We start from the raw sequence: 22,152 nt of genomic DNA on the forward strand, positions 1-22,152 counted from the left end.
AACTTTATGTTGGTGCCCTTGAATGCCTAAAATATAATTTTACAGAAAAAAATAATTCATAGCAACTTCTCTGAACTTTAATTTTTTTTGGCTTTTATAAAGCATTTTTCAAAAGAAGAAAATAAGTCAATCTTTGAGATATATATTCCAGCAACATTACTTCAAAATTCAAACACATTTATATGTTGTCCTTCAAGTTAAGGAGTCTTCAGCAGGAACATTTAAGGAAGCTGAAATTTGATTTCTGCATATTTGAGCTTTCCATTTCAAGTGTATATATGCCCATCAACTTCACCTATATGGTTAATTCAATATACATATAATTCACAAATAGCTTTATTCTGATATCTTCATTTAATTTTAACCACAACCATCACTATTTTGTCTGAATACAGGAGGCTGATAAGTGTATTTTTCTGATTGACTTCTCCTTACCGCTGCAACTTTATTTTTTGATGAAGGTGACCTAGTAGAAGTACAGGGAATTCCAGTCTTCTCTACTGGTTCATCAACTTCACCTATACAAGTTTCCACAAGTGGTGGTTCTAGTTCTGGATACTGAGCCATTTTGTAACGAAGGAGAAAAGCATAAGTCCTATATCGAGCAAGCTAGAAGATACATAATATTGATAATTGTAAAAATTTAAATTTTATTATTTTTTGTGTGATCAAAATATCACGAACTTCCAAATACGAAATTTTAAATGGTTATTCTCAAACTGTAAAGTAAGTCTGGATACAGGGTGTTTCCATCTTGTTGTTACTTCCAGTGGCACATACAGTATGTTATGTTCTGTATATAACAAAGTGAATATTAAAAGAGCTGTTTTTTCATGGATTATTTCCATTAAGAGCTAATTACACTATTATACCATGATTTATACCTTTGAAACTGCATCACATTTTAGAACTTCTACCAATTACACCACAACACTCAGTGAAAGTAACTCAAGTAAGCAAGAAAAGGGAGATGATGTCATCTCCCTTCTTACACATAACAAACATAATAATAAAGTGAAGATTAAATCATTAATTTAACCAGGATTGGGATAATAAAGGAAGCCAAAATAAAGAAGGGTGTCTGAAGTGACTGGTGTTAATTTAGACAAACATTCAGTTTGTCCAAATTCAGGTGGGCACAATCAGTAAAATTTCTGATTGTAGATGAGCACTACAACTTCTTTATTTTAATCAATCAACCATCCCACATCCTTGAACCACTATATCAAAACACCTTCAGTAAGATGAATTCACATACATGTGTGCATATTACTTTGCTTATTGTAATACCAGAAATGTTCTTGTTTATATTATGGTATGACCATTAGGTCAGTGGAGTGTACATTAATCATTCTGAATGAACCATATTTAGCAGTCATATGAACTTGAACCATGGTCCATTCAAAGCACATGTGCTTCTGTATACTCATATCTGATCATTCAACTTTCATATAGAGGAACTCCCAGACTTACGTAATACTCGACTTAAGCAAATTCGACTTCATTTAAGTATGTCATCAGTCATACTGCATGACAGAAGGGATGACTGGAACTTAGCTCTGGAGACTAAACATGGGTTCCACCACTTGAAGCCTCCAATAAGCATAGTGGTGGTATTGCACTGGTTTATGAGAGTCATCTACCACCTAGGATTGCCTGGTAACACAGAGGTGCGGCATTCCTCTATGTGGTGTGCACGCCACACCTTGACCCCTACTTACGTTGGTTCGCACCTGGGTGGTCAACCATAGTGTGCTTGTACATGGGGGTTATACCCAGGATTACTAACAGTCTCACCATCATGAAGGTGCAAGCACAGGATTTGGCTGTCAGAGACTGTTCGGACTCGCCGAAATTGGGTCCACTTGACTTGAGTGTCACCCACATATCAGTTCCATCAGTGTTTTGGACCCCCAGTTAGCAAGTACAGCTTGTCTGGCATATCTGAGAGAATGTCACAGACATTCTCTCAGATATGTCAAGGACTGATTTAAATAATTATATTTAATATTTAAAGTTTTATTTAAATATTAATTTAATTTTTATTATATTTAATTAAATAAAAATAATTTATTTATTTTTGAATTTAATATTTAAATAATTATAATTAAATTATATTTAAATAAAATGTAATTTAAATAATCTTTAAATAAAATAAATAAAACTAAACTAATATCAGTAAAGATTTATTTTCAAAGAAAATAAATGTATCAGACGGGCTCCTCTAATGCCACTCACACTATCAATACATTTTTAATCTAGAATTTACCAAAACAACAGCCTTTACTAATTTACTGACAGGAGAGGGCAATGTTTTGGCTTAATTCTAGATTTAAAAATCTATTGAGAGTGTGAATGGTGTTAGTGGAGCTTCCATCTGATAACTTTAGTTCTGCCAACGTTGTGCCATTAAGGTAATTTGGGTGCCAATAAGATCCAACAAGATGTTACAAATTCAAATATTTAATATACTCAAGGAAGAAGCTGTATGAATTTATAAATAAATTTGGTAAAACTATTGATTTAAGCAGTTAATGTAGACTGCAAACTCTGTTTTTTTTGATACATTCAGTTTAATATTATTTGATTTTAACTTGTTTTAGTATATATATAATTTAAAAATAAGTTAATTTTAAAATAATTTTATTTTACTATAACCAAATAGAAATAGAAGTATAAATGAATAGGCAACTTGTTGTGAAGTCACAATATGAGATATAACAAAACAATGCCACTATAATAACTTCGATTAATTTACTACATATAAAGATGATGTATTTGCACTAACTTATATGTATGTAAATTTTTCCGCAGTCTGAGGTTTTAGCCCTGAATATTTATTAAGTATTAATCTACTAAACACCAATTGGCACCTCTTATGTTGTGGAATTATTTTCACAAGCAGATTATATCATCAGCAGGTTATATTATAAGCTGTTATATCATCAGAGTGCCCAGTGATCAGCTGTGAATATTTTAACAATGGGCTTGCACTTTTGCCGATTTTTTGATGTGAAACACCCTTGGGGATTCCTGCCGAGTAAATTTGACCGGTATGATATCTCGAGTCAGCCTGGTCATCATGCTCCCCCCCCCTCACGTTTATGATGATACCTGGATAGGCGCCTCTGTAGCCAGGTGGGCAGGAGCAGCAGTGCATAGCACACGCTTCTTAATTAGACCGGGGTTCGAGCCCGTGACCACCAAATACGGAGGATGAGGAAAGGTCAGGGATAAGGAAAATCCCCTTAGTTGCTAATGCTCCCAAAAACCAAATAACAAACAAACATACCTGGATATGATAGTATCTTGAGTTCTAACTTTTTAAAATTTTTGAATAGTATGTCGTCACAATCATATTTCCTGAAGTATGTTTGCAACAATACGAATATTTGTCATATGACTGCAACAATACAAATATTTGTTAACAATTTATTTTTTCGTCTCGCATTTTCGCAACATTCCATTTTAAGGTGCCCCTAACAGCTGCATATGTCTTTTCAACTACAAGATCAGTACTTCAATCGATGCTGTCTTTTAGAGACATTTAGATACGTTGCAATCGCAAGTATACATCTCTTACTTTAGTTATCATAAATCCATTGTATCTTGTCTTCCAGAAATTATGAAAATTTGCAAATGTTCACTAAAATATTTACAATGCAAAAGATCTTTTATTTTGTTATCAATATACAAATCAAAAACATGAAGGATTCACATAAAACCATCTACCACGGGTGCTCGGCACGTGTGGTAGATGGGTAATATAATGGATACATTTTTTTCATGATAAAATTTTAATACTGTGAATAAAAAATAACATGAAATATTCCCATATCACAAATAACAAAAACTATCACAAAACATGCTACAATATAAAAACAAATATTACATAAAAAACAAACTCTTCTAAAAAAGGAACACAAAAATCAGATTACATGAAAAAAATTATTATATAAATATTCAAGAAAAATTTATTCTAAAAATTTCCATACAGAATTTACTTCTTTATTAATATCTGTCGTTGATCTTATGCTTTGCTCAATAGCTGAGCGATGATAACAGAAGGAATGATTTGATGTAACGATCCAGATCAAATTGAAGCAATGGTTTTCCATTTAGATGTATGGTCATCATAATCTGCAATGTGTTTAATTTTCACAATATTATTCATTACTCTGAAAGCTCGCTCACTGCTAATCGCAATAGTTTCAAAGATATTATTATTATTACCTATATGGTGCAAGAAAGCTTTGCTACACCAGCCAAAAAAAAAAAATTCCCGACTTTTGAGAGAGAGAGAGAGAGAGAGAGAGTCAAAAGTAGAAGGGAATCACCAAGAAGAAAAGAATGATGATACCCAGCTCAGAACCCCTGGGTGTGCCAAGCTCCTACTCATCAGATGTGAAATCTGGCTTTCTTAACTGAAGAGAGAATTTCATTCGATTTTAAAGATAAACTGTCTTCGACAAAATCTCTAAAATCATTAACATTTATTTCATATTTTATCAGAAAACTTAAATTTCTTATTCGTTTTTCACCGTCTTTCCACAGAGACGAAAGTTCTTTCATATTCCATGATTCCGAGTAGCATATGTTTAAAATTTCTTTCAATTCCTTATCATCAATATTATCATTATTTTCTTTATTTAATTAAAATTACTCTGTTGCATTAATAACTTGTCACAAGGTAATTTTTTAAATGTGTTCTTACTTTCGTTTTATTTTGATTCCTTTAAATTCTTTTCACTTCAACATGCTCTCAATTTTAGCTTCATAATTTTCTTCAGAATTTTTCATATTAGCAATAGCATTGATCTGCTTTTACTATAGTGATGCTGCGACTTTGTAAAGCTTCTGAAAGGTAAGAGAGCGCTTGCAGGATGTCGATCATTAGTGCTAAATCGTTAAGAAATTCCAGATTTAAGAGTTGGTTTAATAATCGAGAATATTTAACTTCTGATTCAAGATGTTTGCACAAAGCGGGATAATTCCTCCAACCCGCAATTGCCGCCCACAAGGTACAAGCTGCCTATTGTGGCTCGAACACATGACTGATCTTTACAGTTTCCACATGAAGTTCTTTAGCAAAAATCCTCAATTCGTGCTGGTTTTTTGGAGATTGGTGTATGTAACGCATACAGTTTTTTTTTTATTAAATTATTGCCTATATGCCATTATATTTTGGAACATTTTCTTCACAATGAAAGTCTCGACCTGGTTTCCAAATCTGCCATTTCATCTTTGGTTTCCAAATCTGCCATTTCATCTTAATATCTTAGTTGCCTCATCCACGGAGACGAAAGTTCTTTCATATTCCCCGATTCCAAGTAGCATATGTTTAAAATTTCTTTTAAAATTCCCCTCCTTTATGTCGCTACTATCACTATGAATACTAAGAAGTTCTTTGAATACTGTGCAAAATATCGGAATCACTCGGATATTCAGCTACTGTGACCATGTAAACATAGACAGGATAAATTTACTGAAACGTGTGGATCACTGACTTCTCCAAAAAAAGTATGACTTCTTGTTGGAGTAAAGGGGAACCACAACACAGGTTGACCAGAGACTATTATCGGTGTTTGGAATCTTCTTAATCCTCTGACTGGCTATGGAAGGCATATTGACTAGCGTGACTTCTTGGTATGTGACTGCATAGGTTTTAGGGACACTAGTAACATTGTGAAATGGTAATCCCTTTCGCCTTAATTCATGCTTTCTATTTACCTAAATTGCCTAAAGGCCAGAGATGAGAACAATGCATAGAAATTTTCTTCATTCAATGGAAACTATTTTAAATGTAATTACAAAGGGGAATTAAAAAAATTTGCCATAAAGAAGTTGGTTAAACAGAGGTCTGACTGTAATTAAATCAAAAATGAAGCAATTTTAAAATATATAACTGATTGATTGCACCATTAAAATGCTGAGGATGGGGCCCCTGCTTGCTCCACTGTAGTTCTGGCTCTGGATACTCAATAATTGCATTCAGGATTTCATTTTTAAAATAAATGATCGTCTCAACAATGGGCTTGCAAATTTTCAAAAAAAATAACAATGGGCTCTCGTGAGCCCACTATAGCTCACCACTAAGGGTACATATGCATCCACCGATGAAGGGCCCAGTAGCCCTGAAATGGTTGTCTGGGTGGTGGTATCCACTGAGAATAAGTAACAATAGTCTTCTCTACTGGGAAAGCATTACTTATTCAACCGAATAGGCAACTCGTTGTGAAAGTACCCACAATATGAAATGTAACGAAACAATGCCACTATAATAACTTCGGTTAATTTACTATATACAGCCATGATGCATTCGTAGCCAGATGGGCAGGAGCAGCAATGCATAGCACTCGCTTCTTGATTAGACCGAGGTTCGAGCCTGTGCCCACCAAATAGGGAGGATGCGGAAAGGTCAGGGAATGACCACTGCATATCCTCGGAGAAATATGGCCTTAGTTGCTAATGCTCCTAAAAACCAAATAACAAACAAACAAACCATGATGCTTTTGCACTAACTTATATGTATTTACACCAAAACTTAAATGAAACAGTTTTACAAAAAAAAAAAAAAAAAAAAAAACTTTAAAAATGTCTGGTTCTGGGCAGCTGGATTTGGGTTGTTGTATACCTATTTTATTGCTGGGAAGTCTGTTGAGGACTACTCAGACAGCAAGCAGCACTCCTTTTACCACTATGGAAAAAGCTGTAAATTTAGCACAGTGTTTCTCAGCATTTTTTTTAATTATCGCCCTCTAAAGAGCTTTTTTAGACAATTTTTTCCTAATTGCCCCCCATGAAATTTTATACAAGAAAATACTTTATTCAATACGATCCCTGAGCCTGACGCTTCTTAGCTAAAATTTCAATGTTTTCCTCTTGAACATATATCAATTCTGTTTCTTTCTTTTGTTAATATTTTATTTACTGAACTAAAACCACTTTCAACCAAATAAGACGTTGGAAAACAAAGTACTTTGGCCATTCCGGACCACATTGTTGGATAAAGTAGTTTAGTTGTTCTGGATCCCCACAATTCAGCCATTCCATCTTTTTCAAATTTATATTTGTATTTTTCGTGACATTTCAATTCAATGAGTTCTTTTGAATTTCTTCACTAGCAGACCCACATCGCATCTAATTGGATCCAACATCCATGGCTTCACTTCTGAAGAAAATAAATCTGAAAATCTATTTTTCATTTCATCTTTTAAAGAACACAAATGATCTGAATAATTCTTAAGATCATTCTTGGTGAGAGATTCATTGATTTTAGCTAACTCTTGCATACCATGAAATTGTTTTCTCATTAACTGCTTTCAAATATTTACAGTTTTTCAGTGAAAGCTTTTAATACGCATTTGCACACTATCACCATAATAATTTCCCTTGAAGTTGAAGTGATACTTCATTAAGTTTTCAAAAAATCCAAACCATATACTATATGTTGTTTGTGTGTCTTCTGATCTCCTTTGCTATATCTGTGGCTCCTCCGCTTCCTGAAAAACTAATTATTGTATCAAAAAGGTTTGCAAATCTTGTTAGACAGTTTCCTTTAGAAAGCCTTCTGACTTCTGTATGTAAAAGAAGCCTCACATACTGTTCTTCATTATCAACACAAAATTTTCTGAAAAGGCGGTCATATTTACTATGTGACTTTATTTTATTGATGGTTTTAATAACTATACTGAGAGATTGATAAAGAACTGGACTAATATTTTTTGCAACTAGATGATGTTGGTGCACGATGCAGTGTACTGCAAGGACTTACGGACATATTTCCTTCAGGTGGGCTATAAAACCTTTATGTCTTCCAACCATAGAGGTAGCACCATCAGTGGCACAGGATGCCAAATTTTCCAAGTACTTATGTTTTTCATCAAACCATGTTTTCACAGCAGCAAAAATGGTTGCTCCAGTACAGCTAATTTCTACAGATTTTACAAAAAACATCTCTTCTTGCAATTTAAAATCATCATCAAAATAATGAACGTATGCCATTAACTGTGGATTCATTAATCTGAATAGAAAATTTTCTTGTTTTTAGTTTGTCAATTAGCTGCTCTTCAATGTTAACTGACATCTCATCGATTCATATTCGAATCTGATCATTGCTCAATGGCAATGCTTTTAAAATACTAGGATTTTGATGCATCACTGTTGAAATTACAGTCTCTAATGCAGGTCATATAACAGTCTCAGCAACTGCATGAGCACTACCAGTTTTGCAATTATTTCTGCAATTTTATAATATGCAATAATTCCATCGTCATTTGTTTGTGTGTTCTTCTGAAATAAGGAAGTAACGATGTTACGTTGCTCAAAATTGTTTTAAATTTTTAAAATATTCAATATGTTTACCAACTTTATCAGGATGTTTCCTTTTTTATGTGATCTAAAAGTCTTGATGGTTTCATAGCCTCATTTGAAAAAGAACTATTACACAAAAGACACATAGACTGTTCTCGAGTAGGATGGGCATTCAATAAAACCATAAGCTAGATATTCATCCAGATAATGTCAACACTTTTTCTTTTCAGCACTTGACATGATTGATGATGGGCAGAATAACTATGAAGAATTACATTATAAAATATAAACTATTTTTATTTAACTCCCATAGCCCATGTCTCACAAAAGCACTGTGGAACAAAAATAAACAACTTCCACAAGGAAACAATAAAATAATACTAATTGTTGCTTAGAAAGTGTGTGTGTGTGTGTGTGTGTGTGTGCGCGTGCGTGTGTGCGTGTGTGTGTGCGTGTGTGTGTGTGTGTGTGTGGTATCACTGGTGGCTCCTAGGCAGTTGCTGATCTCCATCTTGTCCATCTGAGGTGGTACAGAACCTCTGCAGAGCGGGACCCAAAAAAGTGTTGGCACTTGTGTGTCAGCCTAATGTGTGTGTGTGTGTTTGCCATATTTCTTGTGCTAGGCCACCCTGCCACCAAGCAGTGCCACGAGGAGCCTAGACTGGGTCCACTATCACCTGTAGTGCTGAAATGCACAAAATCCTGCACCCATCGGAAAAGTACAATACTGCTGGGTGCCAAGTTGCCCATACCTGGCAGACAGCAAATATAAAAACCAGTGTAAATTAACCTAGTAATTATTTTACTCAAACAATAGACTGAAACGTTTCCTCATCCCTTCCATGCCTCATATATTGATCAATGAGACAGAACAATAAATGAATAAACCATGCTGCCGCCAGGTTGCAAGGTTGCAGCTGTTGGAAAGGCACAACCCCCAAGGAATGGGGGGGACATTACCTCTGAAAGCGTTTAGGCATTTAATGCCTATGAAAAGCAAAGGTGGTTAAATTAAATCACAGCCACTATCTTCCTTTTATCAAAATTTCCTCACTCACTCCTAATATAATATACCTATATGTTAAAAATGAGTTGTCTCAGGGGAAAGGAAAACCCAATGAGAGAAATTTAATATTAAGGAACAGATGTTGTCGAGTAGGGTTGAACTCTGGGGGGGGCACAAACCATTGTAATACCCATGATTTTTTTGCCTCCCAAAAGCCAATTTTTGCCCACTTGGGAGAGAAATCATCCCTGATTTAGCATGATTGGTTGTGTGATGCAGATGATGTTAGCAGTGATTGGCTTTCTCTGATCATGAGCAACAGCTGGGTGTCACCTGTTCTAGATGCATGTTCAAAAAGAAAATAACACCCTTTGATGAAAATCAATGCTCCTGCCATAAATTTTAAGGAAAAAGAAATAATAATAAAATAAATAGGGTCACCAAATTGGAACTGAAACACGTTACATAATCCATATAGATACTATCAATACTGCACCAAGTTAGAATTAGCATTAGCAAAGGCACATGAGACAAGAAAGCAAGCTTATATAGCATCAGCCAAAAAAAAAAAAAAAAAAAAAAAAAAAAACCCTTATTTCACCCATCCACTCACTCCAAATGTTTCTCAAGTTCTGCATTGAATCTATTTAAGCTATCAACTTCTACAACGACAGATGGAAGTTTGTTCCAGCAATCAACTACCCGCTGGCTAAAGGCAAACTTCCGCACATCTATCCTACAACCGTCTTTCCTCAATTTGAATTTATGCCCTCTCAGGCGATTATTATAAGTTTATCATAATATACAGGTCATAGAGGAAAGGGAAAGCCATAATAATCTACCATTCATTAATGTTATAACCAAAAGAAGCTAACATCACTACACAGTAACTGTCTACAGAAAACTGATGCACGCTATTTTCTACTGTACATGTCAATATATCAGAAAATAACTACAGCCAGAGCCACAATCAAGCCCATTTTGACGGTACTAATAAAATCAATCAACATGAAATTAACAGAATTAGATGCAACATGCTGGCAGACAGTCTTTCTGTTGAGATCATCCAGCAAACTGAAGAGAACCAACCAGCACACAACTTGAACACGCAAATGGTCATAAAATGATTATCCCATTTTATTTTAATGCTTTTCCTATTACCAGAATATGCAGAGTACACAGTAAAAAAATATATATCAATTTGTTGTAATAAAAACTTTAAGCAACAGGATATATGAAACTCCACTAAATATGAAATGCAGCAACATTATATGTAGTGTCAGAGCTCACAAATGGCACTCTCAACACGTTACAATCATCAAGGAGGTTGATTCTGAGAGATCGGCTGTAGCTTTCCAAGTGTGTTACTGATAATGATGGCTTATCTATTAAATAGTTATCTATCAATGCTTATGGCAGTGATAGATTACTGTTCATCATATAATAAAATGCCTTACTTATTTTTATCAGAGGAAATGGCTATAAATCCTTTTTATTAAGTACAGTAACTTGACATCCATCAGGAAACATAGTTTGAAATCTGAAATAGTCTGAGGTCTGAAAAATAGGAAATCTTGAGAAAGTGTTAATTTTGCATATATAAAAATTGATCAGCTTTATCTATACAGATTGTAGAGATAATTTTTATATTAACTGTAATGTAACTGCTATCATGTTTGACATTAAAATTTTCTTTATGTATATTAAAATATTATATTTATCTTTACAATTCACCTATTGTCAGGATACTGTAGTCTGTCTAATGTAGTAATAAATAAATAAATGATGAATGCTGGACTCAGTGTATTTAGTTTCTACAGCATCCCTAGAGTAAAGGCAATCACCGGACAACTAAAGCTTTCATTTAGGTCCAAGTCAGGTAACCTGTAATCTTCCCAGAACTTGTATATAAGGATAAACAAATCAATGGAGCAAGCTGAAAAGGCACAGCATAAATTTCCCAAAAAAAATTTATAAAAAAAGTTTTATCTGCGTAGTTTTAGGTTGGTGTTATATTCAAGTTGTTCATCATATTTATCAATTGAAGAATAATTGTAAAAAATATATACTGGCTTCCTAACTCTCAATCCATTCACTGTACCAGAGTACTATAAAGCTGCCTTCTTCCACACCAGAGCTGGTGTGGAAGAAGGCAATTTTGACCAAATTTGTCCCATTTCAGTGGAGGTTGAAATCCAGGCTCTGTGCTGGCCAGACCAACTTTTTGAATGTCACTGTCAATAAACCAGTAATGTACACTAACCAAGAATAAGATTTTTGGTGCTATTATGCTGATACTGATAGTGTCTGCTTATTAAGTACTGCCACAGTGCAGATGGAGCATAATTGTCCAAAATGTTAACGTAGGCCAGGACTTCATGATTTAAGGCACTACTACCACCATCAACAGAGTAAGTCTGAACCAACTGAAACATCATCATACAATCAGACTGCCTCTACCAACCTTCATGGTCAGGAGAGTATACTCTGACATGAAGCACACACACTCTCTCTCTCTCTCTCTCTCTCTCTCTCTGAAAAATCTTCATATCTCATCGGAATGGCACTGTGCAGTAAGAGCCATCATTCCCTAGCAAATCTTACTAATGTTCTAGAGTCCATAAACATAAGAAGTGACACTACTCTAAACACCCTTTTGCATTAGTGATCATGATATTGACTTTATGTGCAGCTATCCCCCCACTGAACCATGGTAGGACAGCTGCAACAGGCTATGCAGTTCCCCCGAAACATCTGTTGATGTATCAACAGATGTTTCTATGAGAGCAGATACAATAGATGTTCATGTTGGATCTACTACATGATGTTTTCTGTAGTTGATAAGCAGAAGGCACAAACTACCATCTTTATGGTTTGTGAAATACATTACATGAATTTTGAGGCCTTCTAAACCATTTTTTTTTGTTGTTCACAGTATTCTCTACTGTCCTTGAGGTTGTCACAGACATTCTCTCAGATATGCCAGACAAGCTGTACTTGCTACCCTGAGAGTCTAAAATGCTGATGGAACTAATATTCGTGTGACATTCAAGTCAAGTAGACCTAATTTCGATGAAGTCCGGACGGTCTGTGACAGCCAAATCCTCTGCTTGCACCTTCACAATGGTGGGACTGTTGGTTAATCCTGGTTATAACCTCCATGCACAAGCACACTGGGTGACCACCCAGGTGTGAACCAACGTAAGCAGCGGTCGAGTTGTGGCGCGCACACCACAGGGAGGAATGCCTCCCCTCTGTGTTACCAGGCAATACTAGGTGGTAGATGAATCTCATCAACCGGTACAATACCACTACTTTGCTTATTGGAGGCTTAAAGTGGTGGAACTCATTTTTAGTCTCCAGAGCTAGGTTCCAGTCAACCCTTCCCCATCTCTTCCATCATGCAGTATGACTGATGACTTTGAGGTTATGATGAACATCATGGTGAGATCCAATCTTCCTTACATTTCGAGGGTACAGTTCTAAAACAGTGCTCGCAGGCCAGCCGCTAGTTAGTACACCTGACCAAACCTATTGGTAACTCTTTAGGAGGCTTCTGGAGCAGCTATTGTATAATCTTGCTACCTCTACTCTGCCAGATGGTGACTGGAAGGAGTCCGAGTAGTGTGTATGCGGGGGGCATTGTCGAGGCCACGTTATGTCAAGGATCTGGGTATATTCTTACTACGTGTACACCATATCCAAAAATTTCATTACTTCATACAGCAAGTCCCCCCCCCACTTTTCCTTACAATTCAATACGCCATGAATTGTCAAACTTATCTGCGAAAAGATCTAAACCTCCCAAACACTTCCTAGTTCATTTCAGAAACATACGTGGTCTCAATTCTAATCTCAACGATGTCCATTTCCACTTGCAGTCTGCCAAACCTATGTACTTTTTCTGACAGAATCTCAGTTATCAGTTGATTCAACTACTGCTCATCTCAGTTGCCCAAATTATTCGCTGTATGATTCCTTTCGCCTCAAAGGTGGTACTTGTGCATATGTACGTTCCGATATTCCCTGTCAGAGACTTCGTAAATTGGAATCTCCTCTCTTTGATCTTCTCTGGCTTAAAATCTCTCTACCTCAAAGTGTCAAATTCATCTGTTGTCTCTACTGTTCTCCCAACTCCACTAATCACTTGGTGCTTTTTGAATTTCTCTCTTTGCCACTTGACTTACTCCAGTCCAACTTTCCTAACAGTGAGGTAATTTTCCTTGGTGATTTTAATGTTCACAACTTCAGATGGCTTCCGTTTTCTAGTCACACAGACCCAGCTGGTCGAGATGCTGAGGCTTTTGCAATTTCTAATGACCTTGCACAGATTGGTCATTTACGTACAAGAATATCGGACAATCCCAACCATACAGCCAACACGCTTGATCTTTTTCTCACAAACAACCCTTCAAAGTACATGGTCGAAGTGAGGGGTCCTTCAGGTACCTCAGATCACAACTTGGTGATTGTCTCCTCTCCAATGGAGCCTTTATCTTATCTCATGGCTATTCCCAACCTCGTATTGTTTGGCATTACAGGAATGCAAAATGGGATGACCTGCGAGATTTATTTTCTTGGTCGGATTACTGTTTCAAAACTTCTGATGCCAACGTTTGCTCAGATTGTGTCAGTAAAATTATTCTTGTAGGAATGGAATCCTTTATTCCACACTCCACTTTAAAATCTCGTCCTTTATCTAAACCTTGGTTTTCCAATAAATGCACAAAGGCTGTTCAAGAGAAGAATGTTGCATATCGTAATTGGCTTGTTTCCAATTCTTCATTTCATTTTCTGGCTACACCAAAGCCGGCAACAATTGTAAAGCAGTTTTTAATCAGTCCAAACTAGATTTTGAACAGGCTAAGAGTACAAAACTTGCTTCTTGCCCTAATGATAGCCGAGCATTCTGGTCTCTTACCAAAGCTATTGGCCGCAACGTTTGCCCATTTATACTCCCACCTCTGTCAAAACCAGATGGTTCTGTTGTCACTTCAGCCAAGGATAAAGCTAACCTGCTAGCATCCCATTTTTCTTCCAACGAATGTATTAATGATCTTTGTAAAACACCTCCCATCAATCCCAACATGCTCCATTCAATGCCTGCTGTGGTCTTCCATCAAAAGGATGTCCGAAGGATTTTGACGAATCTTGATGCCAAGAAAGCTCCAGGTCCTGATGGCCGACCGGGTTAGTCACGTGGGTAAACTGCCTGCCTGGCAATCCAAAAGTCGTGGGTTCGAATCCCACCTTGGGCTTGGATCAGAGTAGAAAATGCAAAAACTTTGGAAGGTGCATTATGGTCACAGAGGTCGATGCACCTCTGTGACCATAATGCACACAGAACAAACAAAGAAAAGTCCTGATGGTATTTCTCCATTTGTTCTCAAAACCTGTGCTCCTGATCTTACTCCTATTCTTTGCCGCCTTTTTTCACTTTCTTATTCCAAAGGTATTTTTCCTTCTGCTTGGAAATTTGCTAATATCGAGCCAGTTCCTAAAACGGGTGACAAGTCCCTTCCATCCAATTATTGTCCCATTACAATTACCTATACTCTTTCTAAAGTAATGGAGAAATCAATTAACTGCCAACTTTTAAACTACCGAGAAACTTTCTGTCTGATCAACGATTGCTAGTATGGATTCCGTCAGTGGCGATCCACTGGTAATATTCTGGCTTATGTTACCCATATATGGACAAATTCAATGGAAAAGTTTGGTGAAACACAAGGTGAAACTCTTGACATCTCAAAGGCTTTCGATCGTGTTTGGCGTAAAGGTCTTCTAAACAATTTTCCATCTTATGGTTTCCCAACATTTTTTGTAATTGGTTATCCAGTTTTCTCTCTGAAAACTCATTGAGGGTGATGGTAGATGGCTCTCTGTTTTCTAACTTCTCCACTAATGCTGGTGTCCCCAAAAGGTTCAGTTCTTTCCCCCACTCTTTTCCTCTTGTATATTAATGCCCTTCTTCCATTGACTGGAAACCCTATCCGTAGTTTTGCTGATGATAGCACATTGTAATCCACTTTCCATTTTGGGAAGCATTCAAGGAACTAATCTTGGAAGCTACCAGGCTTTACATACCAACTAAGAAATATTGTTCAAGGTTTAGGCCTAAATGGTTGTCAGATGAACTAATGAGACATGTGGCAGAGGAGAAAAATGCATGGAATACATACAAATTAATGGGTGACATGGAAGCCTATGATAGATATAAGTTGGTCTGTAACCAAGTCACAAAGGAGATTAGGCAGGCAAAGGCAGATTACGAAAAATCCTTGGCAAAGGATGCAAAGAAAAACAGAAAAGAGTTCTTTACCTGTTTAAACTCAAGAAGGAAAGGGATGAATCAGATTGGTCCACTGGATATTGATGGTTCAACAGTTGAGGATCCTGCTCAGGTGGCTAACAATCTAAACGAGTATTTTGCATCTACATTCACGCATGAGGAGTTATTCAGGAAGGAGAATGACGTAGGTAAAGTAAACATTGGGAGTGAGCTAGATGATTTTGTAATAACTGAGAGGAAAGTGGAGGAGAGATTGTTGAGGATAAACATAAAAAAGGCACCTGGGGTGAATGGGATCTATCCAGTTATATTAAAGGAGGCAGCAAAGGAAGTAAGCAAACCCCTAGCCATAATTATGAGAGCTTCTTTGGACTCAGGGGAGGTACCCATAGACTGGAGATGTGCAAATGTAACCCCAATTCACAAAGGAGGATCAAAGGCTGACACAAGTAATTATAGACCTGTTAGTTTAACTTCTGTTCCAGGTAAATTAATGGAGGCACTGGTTAAAGAAGCACTGCAGGATCATCTAGACAAGAATTCAGTTATAACTCAGACGCAGCATGGTTTTGTTAAGGGCAGGTCTTGCCTGACCAATTTGATTGGATACTATGATGTAGTCACAAAAGAACTGGATGCAGGGAATAACTTTGATATTATATATTTGGATCTTAGAAAGGCTTTTGATACTGTTGCACATGGAAGACTGCTGCACAAAATGGAGCAGTGTGGCATTGGAGGCAAATTGCTGCTATGGATAAGGAGATGGTTGAGTGGCAGAAGACAGAGAGTGGTAATCAATGGACACTGCTCAACGTGGACTAATGTTATTAGTGGAGTTCCTCAGGGTTCAGTGTTGGGTCCGTTGTTGTTTTCGGTGTTTATGAATGATATTGATGATGGTATATCAAGTTTAATGTCCAAGTTTGCAGATGATACAAAGGTTGGCAGGGTTGTTAAGGACACTACTGATGCTATGCTGCTGCAACAGGATCTGGAAAGGTTGAAAAGATGGGCTGAGAGGTGGCAAATGAAGTTTAACATTCACAAATGTAAAGTACTACATATGGGAAACAGTAACCACAGAGCAACGTATCAACTCTGCGGTACTACACTGACAGTGGTGAAGAATGAAAAGGACCTGGGGGTAATTGTGCAGGCAGATATGAAGTTCTCTGAGCAGTGCAGACGAGCTGCAAGAGTAGGCCATGGTGTCTTGTCAATGATATACAGGAATTTTTCTAGCTGGGATAAGGAGGTGATTATTCCTTTGTATAAGGCAATGGTTAGGCCACATCTTGAGTACTCTATACAGGTCTGGAGGCCTCATTTCAAGAAGGATGTAGAGCTGCTGGAACGGGTACAGAGAAGGGCAACAAGATTAGTGAATGGAACAAAGGGTTGCTCTTACGAAGAAAGGCTTAAGTTTTGCAAATTACAGAGTCTGGAGACTAGGCACCGGCGAGGTGATCTGATAGAGGTGTATAAGGCTTTGAATGGTTTGAGCATGCTCAATGCCAATGGGATTCTTCATCTTGCTCAGAATAATCACCTCAGAGGGCATAAATTCAAATTGAGGAAGGACGGATGTCGGATAGATGTGCGGAAATTTGCCTTTGGCCAGCGGGTGGTTGGTTGGTGGAACCGACTTCCATCGCTTGTTGTTGAAGTTGATAGCCTAAACAAATTTAAGGCTCAACTGGACAGGTATTTCGAACGAACGGAAGGATGAAATGGGAGTGGTATGTTTTTTTTTTTTTTTGGCTGATGCTGAATAAGCTTGCTTTCTTGCATCATATGCCTCTACTAATGCTAATGCTAATGCTAAAAACCTTGCCCTGCTCGATCAGCTTCAACTTCTTGAATATCTGCTACCAATTCCTTAAATGCCGATCTCCCAAGTAATTCTCCAGTGGGACAAAGACAACTTATTTGTCTTATATCTCGCAAAAAGGATTCTTCTGCTCCTATGCTTATCTTTGGTGACACTCCGATTTCTAGGGAAAATGATATATCTCTTTTGGGGATTACCCTTACTTCTAATCTCTCTTGGCACAAGCACATTACAAATACTACTTCCTCTGCATCTAAAAAACTTGGTTTTCTCTTTGGCTCTCGGCATTACTTTTCTTCCAAAAGGCTGTTCACTCTGTACATATTGCAAATGTTCCCTACCATGGAATATTGTTCCCACATCTGGACGCAGTGCCCCCAAAACCTCTCTCAGGCTTCTAGATTCCATACAGAAGAGGGCATCATCATCATCAGCCATTTTCAATCCACTGCAGGATGAAGGCCTCTCCAGCAACTTTCCAGTTCCTTCTGTTTTGAGCACTGTCCATCCATTTACTACTCAAAAACTCATGAATTTCATCTATCCATCTCCGCCTTTGTCTTCCAGGTTTTCTTCTAGCTCCTCTTGGGTACCATTCTGTTATTTTCTTAGTCCATCTGTCATCATGTCTTCGAGTAATGTGTCCTGCCCAAGACCATTTTAGTTCTTTAGTTTTGATAAGAATGTCCTTTACTTGAGTTTGCTGCCTAATCCATGTGTTTCTCTTCTTATCTAACAGTCTGATTCCCAATATAATTCGTTCCATTCTTCGCTGTGTAGTTCTTAGCTTCTCTTCCATTCTTTTGGTGAGTGCCCAAGTTTCACTTCCATAAGTCATGGTGGGGAGTATACATTGATTCATTATTTTACGTTTCAGACAAACTGGGATATTGCTCTTCAGTATGTGACTATATTTCCTGAATGCTATCCATCCAAAATTTATTCTTCTCTTGACTTCCAGCCATTTATCATTATTACAGCTAATAACTTGTCCCAGATAAGTGTATGACTCCACCTTTTCAATTACTGCTCCTTCAATCATTATTTCCCTTTCCGTGGCATACTTGTTCATCATTACTTTTGTTTTAGCCATATTCATCTTTAGTCCAAAATCCTTACTAACTGTGCATAACTGATTAAGATTTTCCTCTAATTCTTTGGGATCGTGGCTTATGACCACAATGTCATCTGCAAATCGTAAATGGTTTAGGTACTCTCCGTTCACATTGACTCCTTTCTGCGACCAGTCTAATCTTCTGAAAGCTTCCTCAAGGGCAGCAGTAAACAGCTTCGGAGATATTGTGTCTCCTTGTCGAACTCCTTTCTCGATTTTAAATTTGCTACTGTCTTTGTCTAGTCTAATAAAGGATGTAGCACTCTCATATATTTTCTTCAAAATCATAATATATAGGGTATCTATGCCTTGTCTTTCCAGTGCCCGAAACATTGCCTTATGCTGTATGGAGTCAAATGCCTTTTCATAATCCACAAATGCCAGGCATAATGGTGTTTTATATTCATTTGCTTTCTCCATTAGCTGTGATATTACGTGAAGGTGATCCATAGTTGAGAATCCTGTCCTAAAGCCAGCTTGCTCTTTCGGTTGATTCTCATCAAGTATTCTTTCTAATCTGTTAGTAATGACCCTTGTGAACAACTTGTAGATATGGGATAACAAGCTAATTGGTCTATAATTTCCAATTTCTGATTTATCTCCTCTCTTATGCAGCAAAACTATGATTGCATTATTCCACTGCTTAGGCATCACACCTTTTCTAATGCACTTTGTGAAGAGCCTTGCCAGTTTTTGTGTTATGTCTCTTCCTCCCAATTTTAACAACTCTACAGTAACTTCATCTTCCCCCGGGGCTTTCCGATTCTTCATTTTCTTCAATGCATGTTCTACCTCATCAGGAAGAATATCGGGTATGTCGTATGTGTTGCTACTTTGCAATCCATCTTCCCCACTGCTGGTATCATTCCCTCGCTCCTTGTATAATTCTCTACAGTAGTCTTCTGCTATTTGAATTATGCCTTCTCTGCTGTTTATAAGTACACCATCACTATTCTTCAGTTTCAGTATCATTTGTCTTTCTGTATTACTGCTCATGGCTGCTGATTTAAATCATTTGTTTTCCCTTAATGCTTGTTCTACTTTTCTTGTGTTAAATCTTCTTATGTCCTCTCTGAGTCTCTTTCTAATGGCTTTGCATAACTCAGTATACTCAATTTTCTCCCTGTCAGTGTTTTTCTTGCTCTTCATTTGTCGTCTTTGGTTCAACTGCCGTTTTCTGGAACAACCTTACTTCACATTACAGTCCACAGAAGTTCAAGTCTAATATTGACAAATATCTTCTTTTGTCTTCTGAATCTCCAACCCAAGCATGGTACTAAGTACCATAGGTTCTAATACCTCTCATGTTTGGGGTTTTCATAAAAAAAAAGAAAAAAATTCAACCTTTCAATATTATTGCCATGGCAGATTTTGCATCGTTCGGATGAATCACAGTTGCACTTACAGAAAAATTACTTGTAACATCCAACTACCATCTCAGATTGAAAGTCTGTCAGCTATATTAAATTCCTCCAACATGTATGTATTGAGGCACTAAATGAAAAAATATCTAGTTAGAAAAACTATAATATTGAGTATGACTCTTGTGGGCTTTAACGACATTAATAACCAACTAATGCATACTTTGTATATGCTTTTGTGTGGACTGCAATACTGCTCCATTCCTTCCATTCCATGAGACTGTGGCTAGTTCTCTGTTTGAACAAGAATGTCTTGTTCTGAATTGAAACTGCTGTTCCAAACATTCCAAAGGTATCCGACTGGGTTCAGATCTGGGTGCTATGGAAATGGCAGCTTCACCAACATATTCCCCTCAAATAACTGTTGCTTGATACAGTTTGTTTCACAGCATTTTCATGCTAATACAAATACAGCCCCTCTTCAAAGAATTGCCACTGCAGTTAAAGTCAAAATGTTCAAAACATCTCAACAGACAACTGCATTAATGGTTTCATTAATGCAGCTGTCTGTCTCAACCAGTGGTCCAAGTCCAAACCATGTGAAAGGTTCATATCAAACTGCTGCTAACAAAATTCATTGTTGTTGTTAGTATAACTGTTCTTTAACCACTATAACCAGGTTATGTCCATCCGATGCCTAGACTGCTTAATGTGATTCACCACATTGACCACATTTTTGGTCCTTGAGGTTGTCACAGACATTCTCTCAGATATGCCAGACAAGCTGTACTTGCTACCTGGGAGTCTAAAATGCTGATGGAACTAATATTCATGTGACATTCAAGTCAAGTAGACCTAATTTCGATGAAGTCCGGATGGTCTGTGACAGCCAAATCCTCTGCTTGCACCTTCACGATGGTGGGACTGTTAGTAATCCTGGGTATAACCTCCATGCACAAGTACATGGTGGGTGACCACCCAGGTGTGAACCAACGTAGGCAGGGGTCGAGGTGTGGCGCCCACACCACACCACACCACATGGAGGAACGCCGCCCCTCTGTTACCAGGCAGTACTAGGTGGTAGATGACTCATCAACAGGTGAAATACCACCACTTTTCTTATTGGAGGCTTGAAGTGGTGGAACCGATGTTTAGTCTCTAGAGCTAAGTTCCAGTCAAACCTTCCCTATCTCTTCCATTATGCAGTATGACTGATGACGTTTGAGGTTATGAACGTCATGGCTAGATCCAATATTCCTTACATTTTGAGAGTACAGCTCTAAAACGGTGTTCGCAGGCCGGCCGCTAGTTAGTACACCAGACCAAACCTATTGGTACATCTTTAGGAGGCTTCCGGATCAGCTAGTGTATAATCTTGCTACCTCTACTCTGCCAGATAGCGACTGGAGGGAGTCAGAGTAGTGTGTATGTGGGGAGCACTGTCGAGGCCACGTTACGTCAAGGATCTGTGTATATTCTTACCGCGTGTACACCATATCCAAAAATTTCATTACTTCATACAGCATGTCCCACCCACTTTTACTTACTATTGAATACACCACGAATTGTCAAACTAATAGAGCAAGCTAATCTGTGAAAAGATCTAAACCTCCCAAGCACTTCCTAATTCATTTCACAAATATACATGGTCTCAATTCTAATCTCAACGATGTCCATTTCCACTTGCAGTCTGCCAAAAACCTCATGTACTTTTTCTGAAAGAATCTCAGTTATCGGTTGATTCAACTACTGCTCATCTCACATGCCCAAATTATTCGCTGTATGATTCCTTTCGCCTCACAGGTGGTACTTGTGCATATGTCCGTTCTGATATTCCCTGTCAGAGACTTGGCAATTTGGAATATCCTCTCTTTGATCTTCTCTGGCTTAAAATCTCTCTACTTCATTGTGTCAAATTCATCTGTTGTCTCTACCGTTCTCCTAACTCCACTAATTACTTGGAGCTCTTTGACTTCCTCTCTTTGCAACTTGACTTTCTCCAGTCCAACTTTCCTAACAGTGAGGTAATTTTCCTTGGTGATTTTAATGTTCACAACTCCAGCTGGCTTCCGTTTTCTAGTCACACCGACCCAGCAGGTCGAGATGCTGAAGCTTTTGCAATTACTAATGACTTGTACGTAAATGAACAATCTAGTACAGATTGTTCATTTACGTACAAGAATACTGGACAATCCTAATCATGCAGCCAATACGCTTGATCTTTTTCTCACA

The 22,152-nt window shown here is 37.5% G+C and overlaps 1 protein-coding gene across 1 annotated transcript in view; it reads right to left on the reverse strand.

Moving 5' to 3' along the window:
- Window positions 1–360: 360 nt before the first annotated feature.
- LOC150081497 (uncharacterized) overlaps window positions 361–22,152 on the reverse strand; it is a 337,043-nt gene continuing 315,251 nt past the window's right edge. The window contains exon 11 of the mRNA XM_090380224.1: window positions 361–609. Within this exon, the coding sequence (XP_090236350.1) occupies window positions 361–609 (249 nt within the window). The remainder of the gene's footprint in view (window positions 610–22,152) is intronic.

The sequence above is a fragment of the Mastigoproctus giganteus genome, chromosome 8 (genome assembly GCF_048544385.1).
Source record: "Mastigoproctus giganteus isolate SK-2022 chromosome 8, ASM4854438v1, whole genome shotgun sequence".
In the NCBI taxonomy this organism is placed as follows: domain Eukaryota; kingdom Metazoa; phylum Arthropoda; class Arachnida; order Uropygi; family Thelyphonidae; genus Mastigoproctus; species Mastigoproctus giganteus.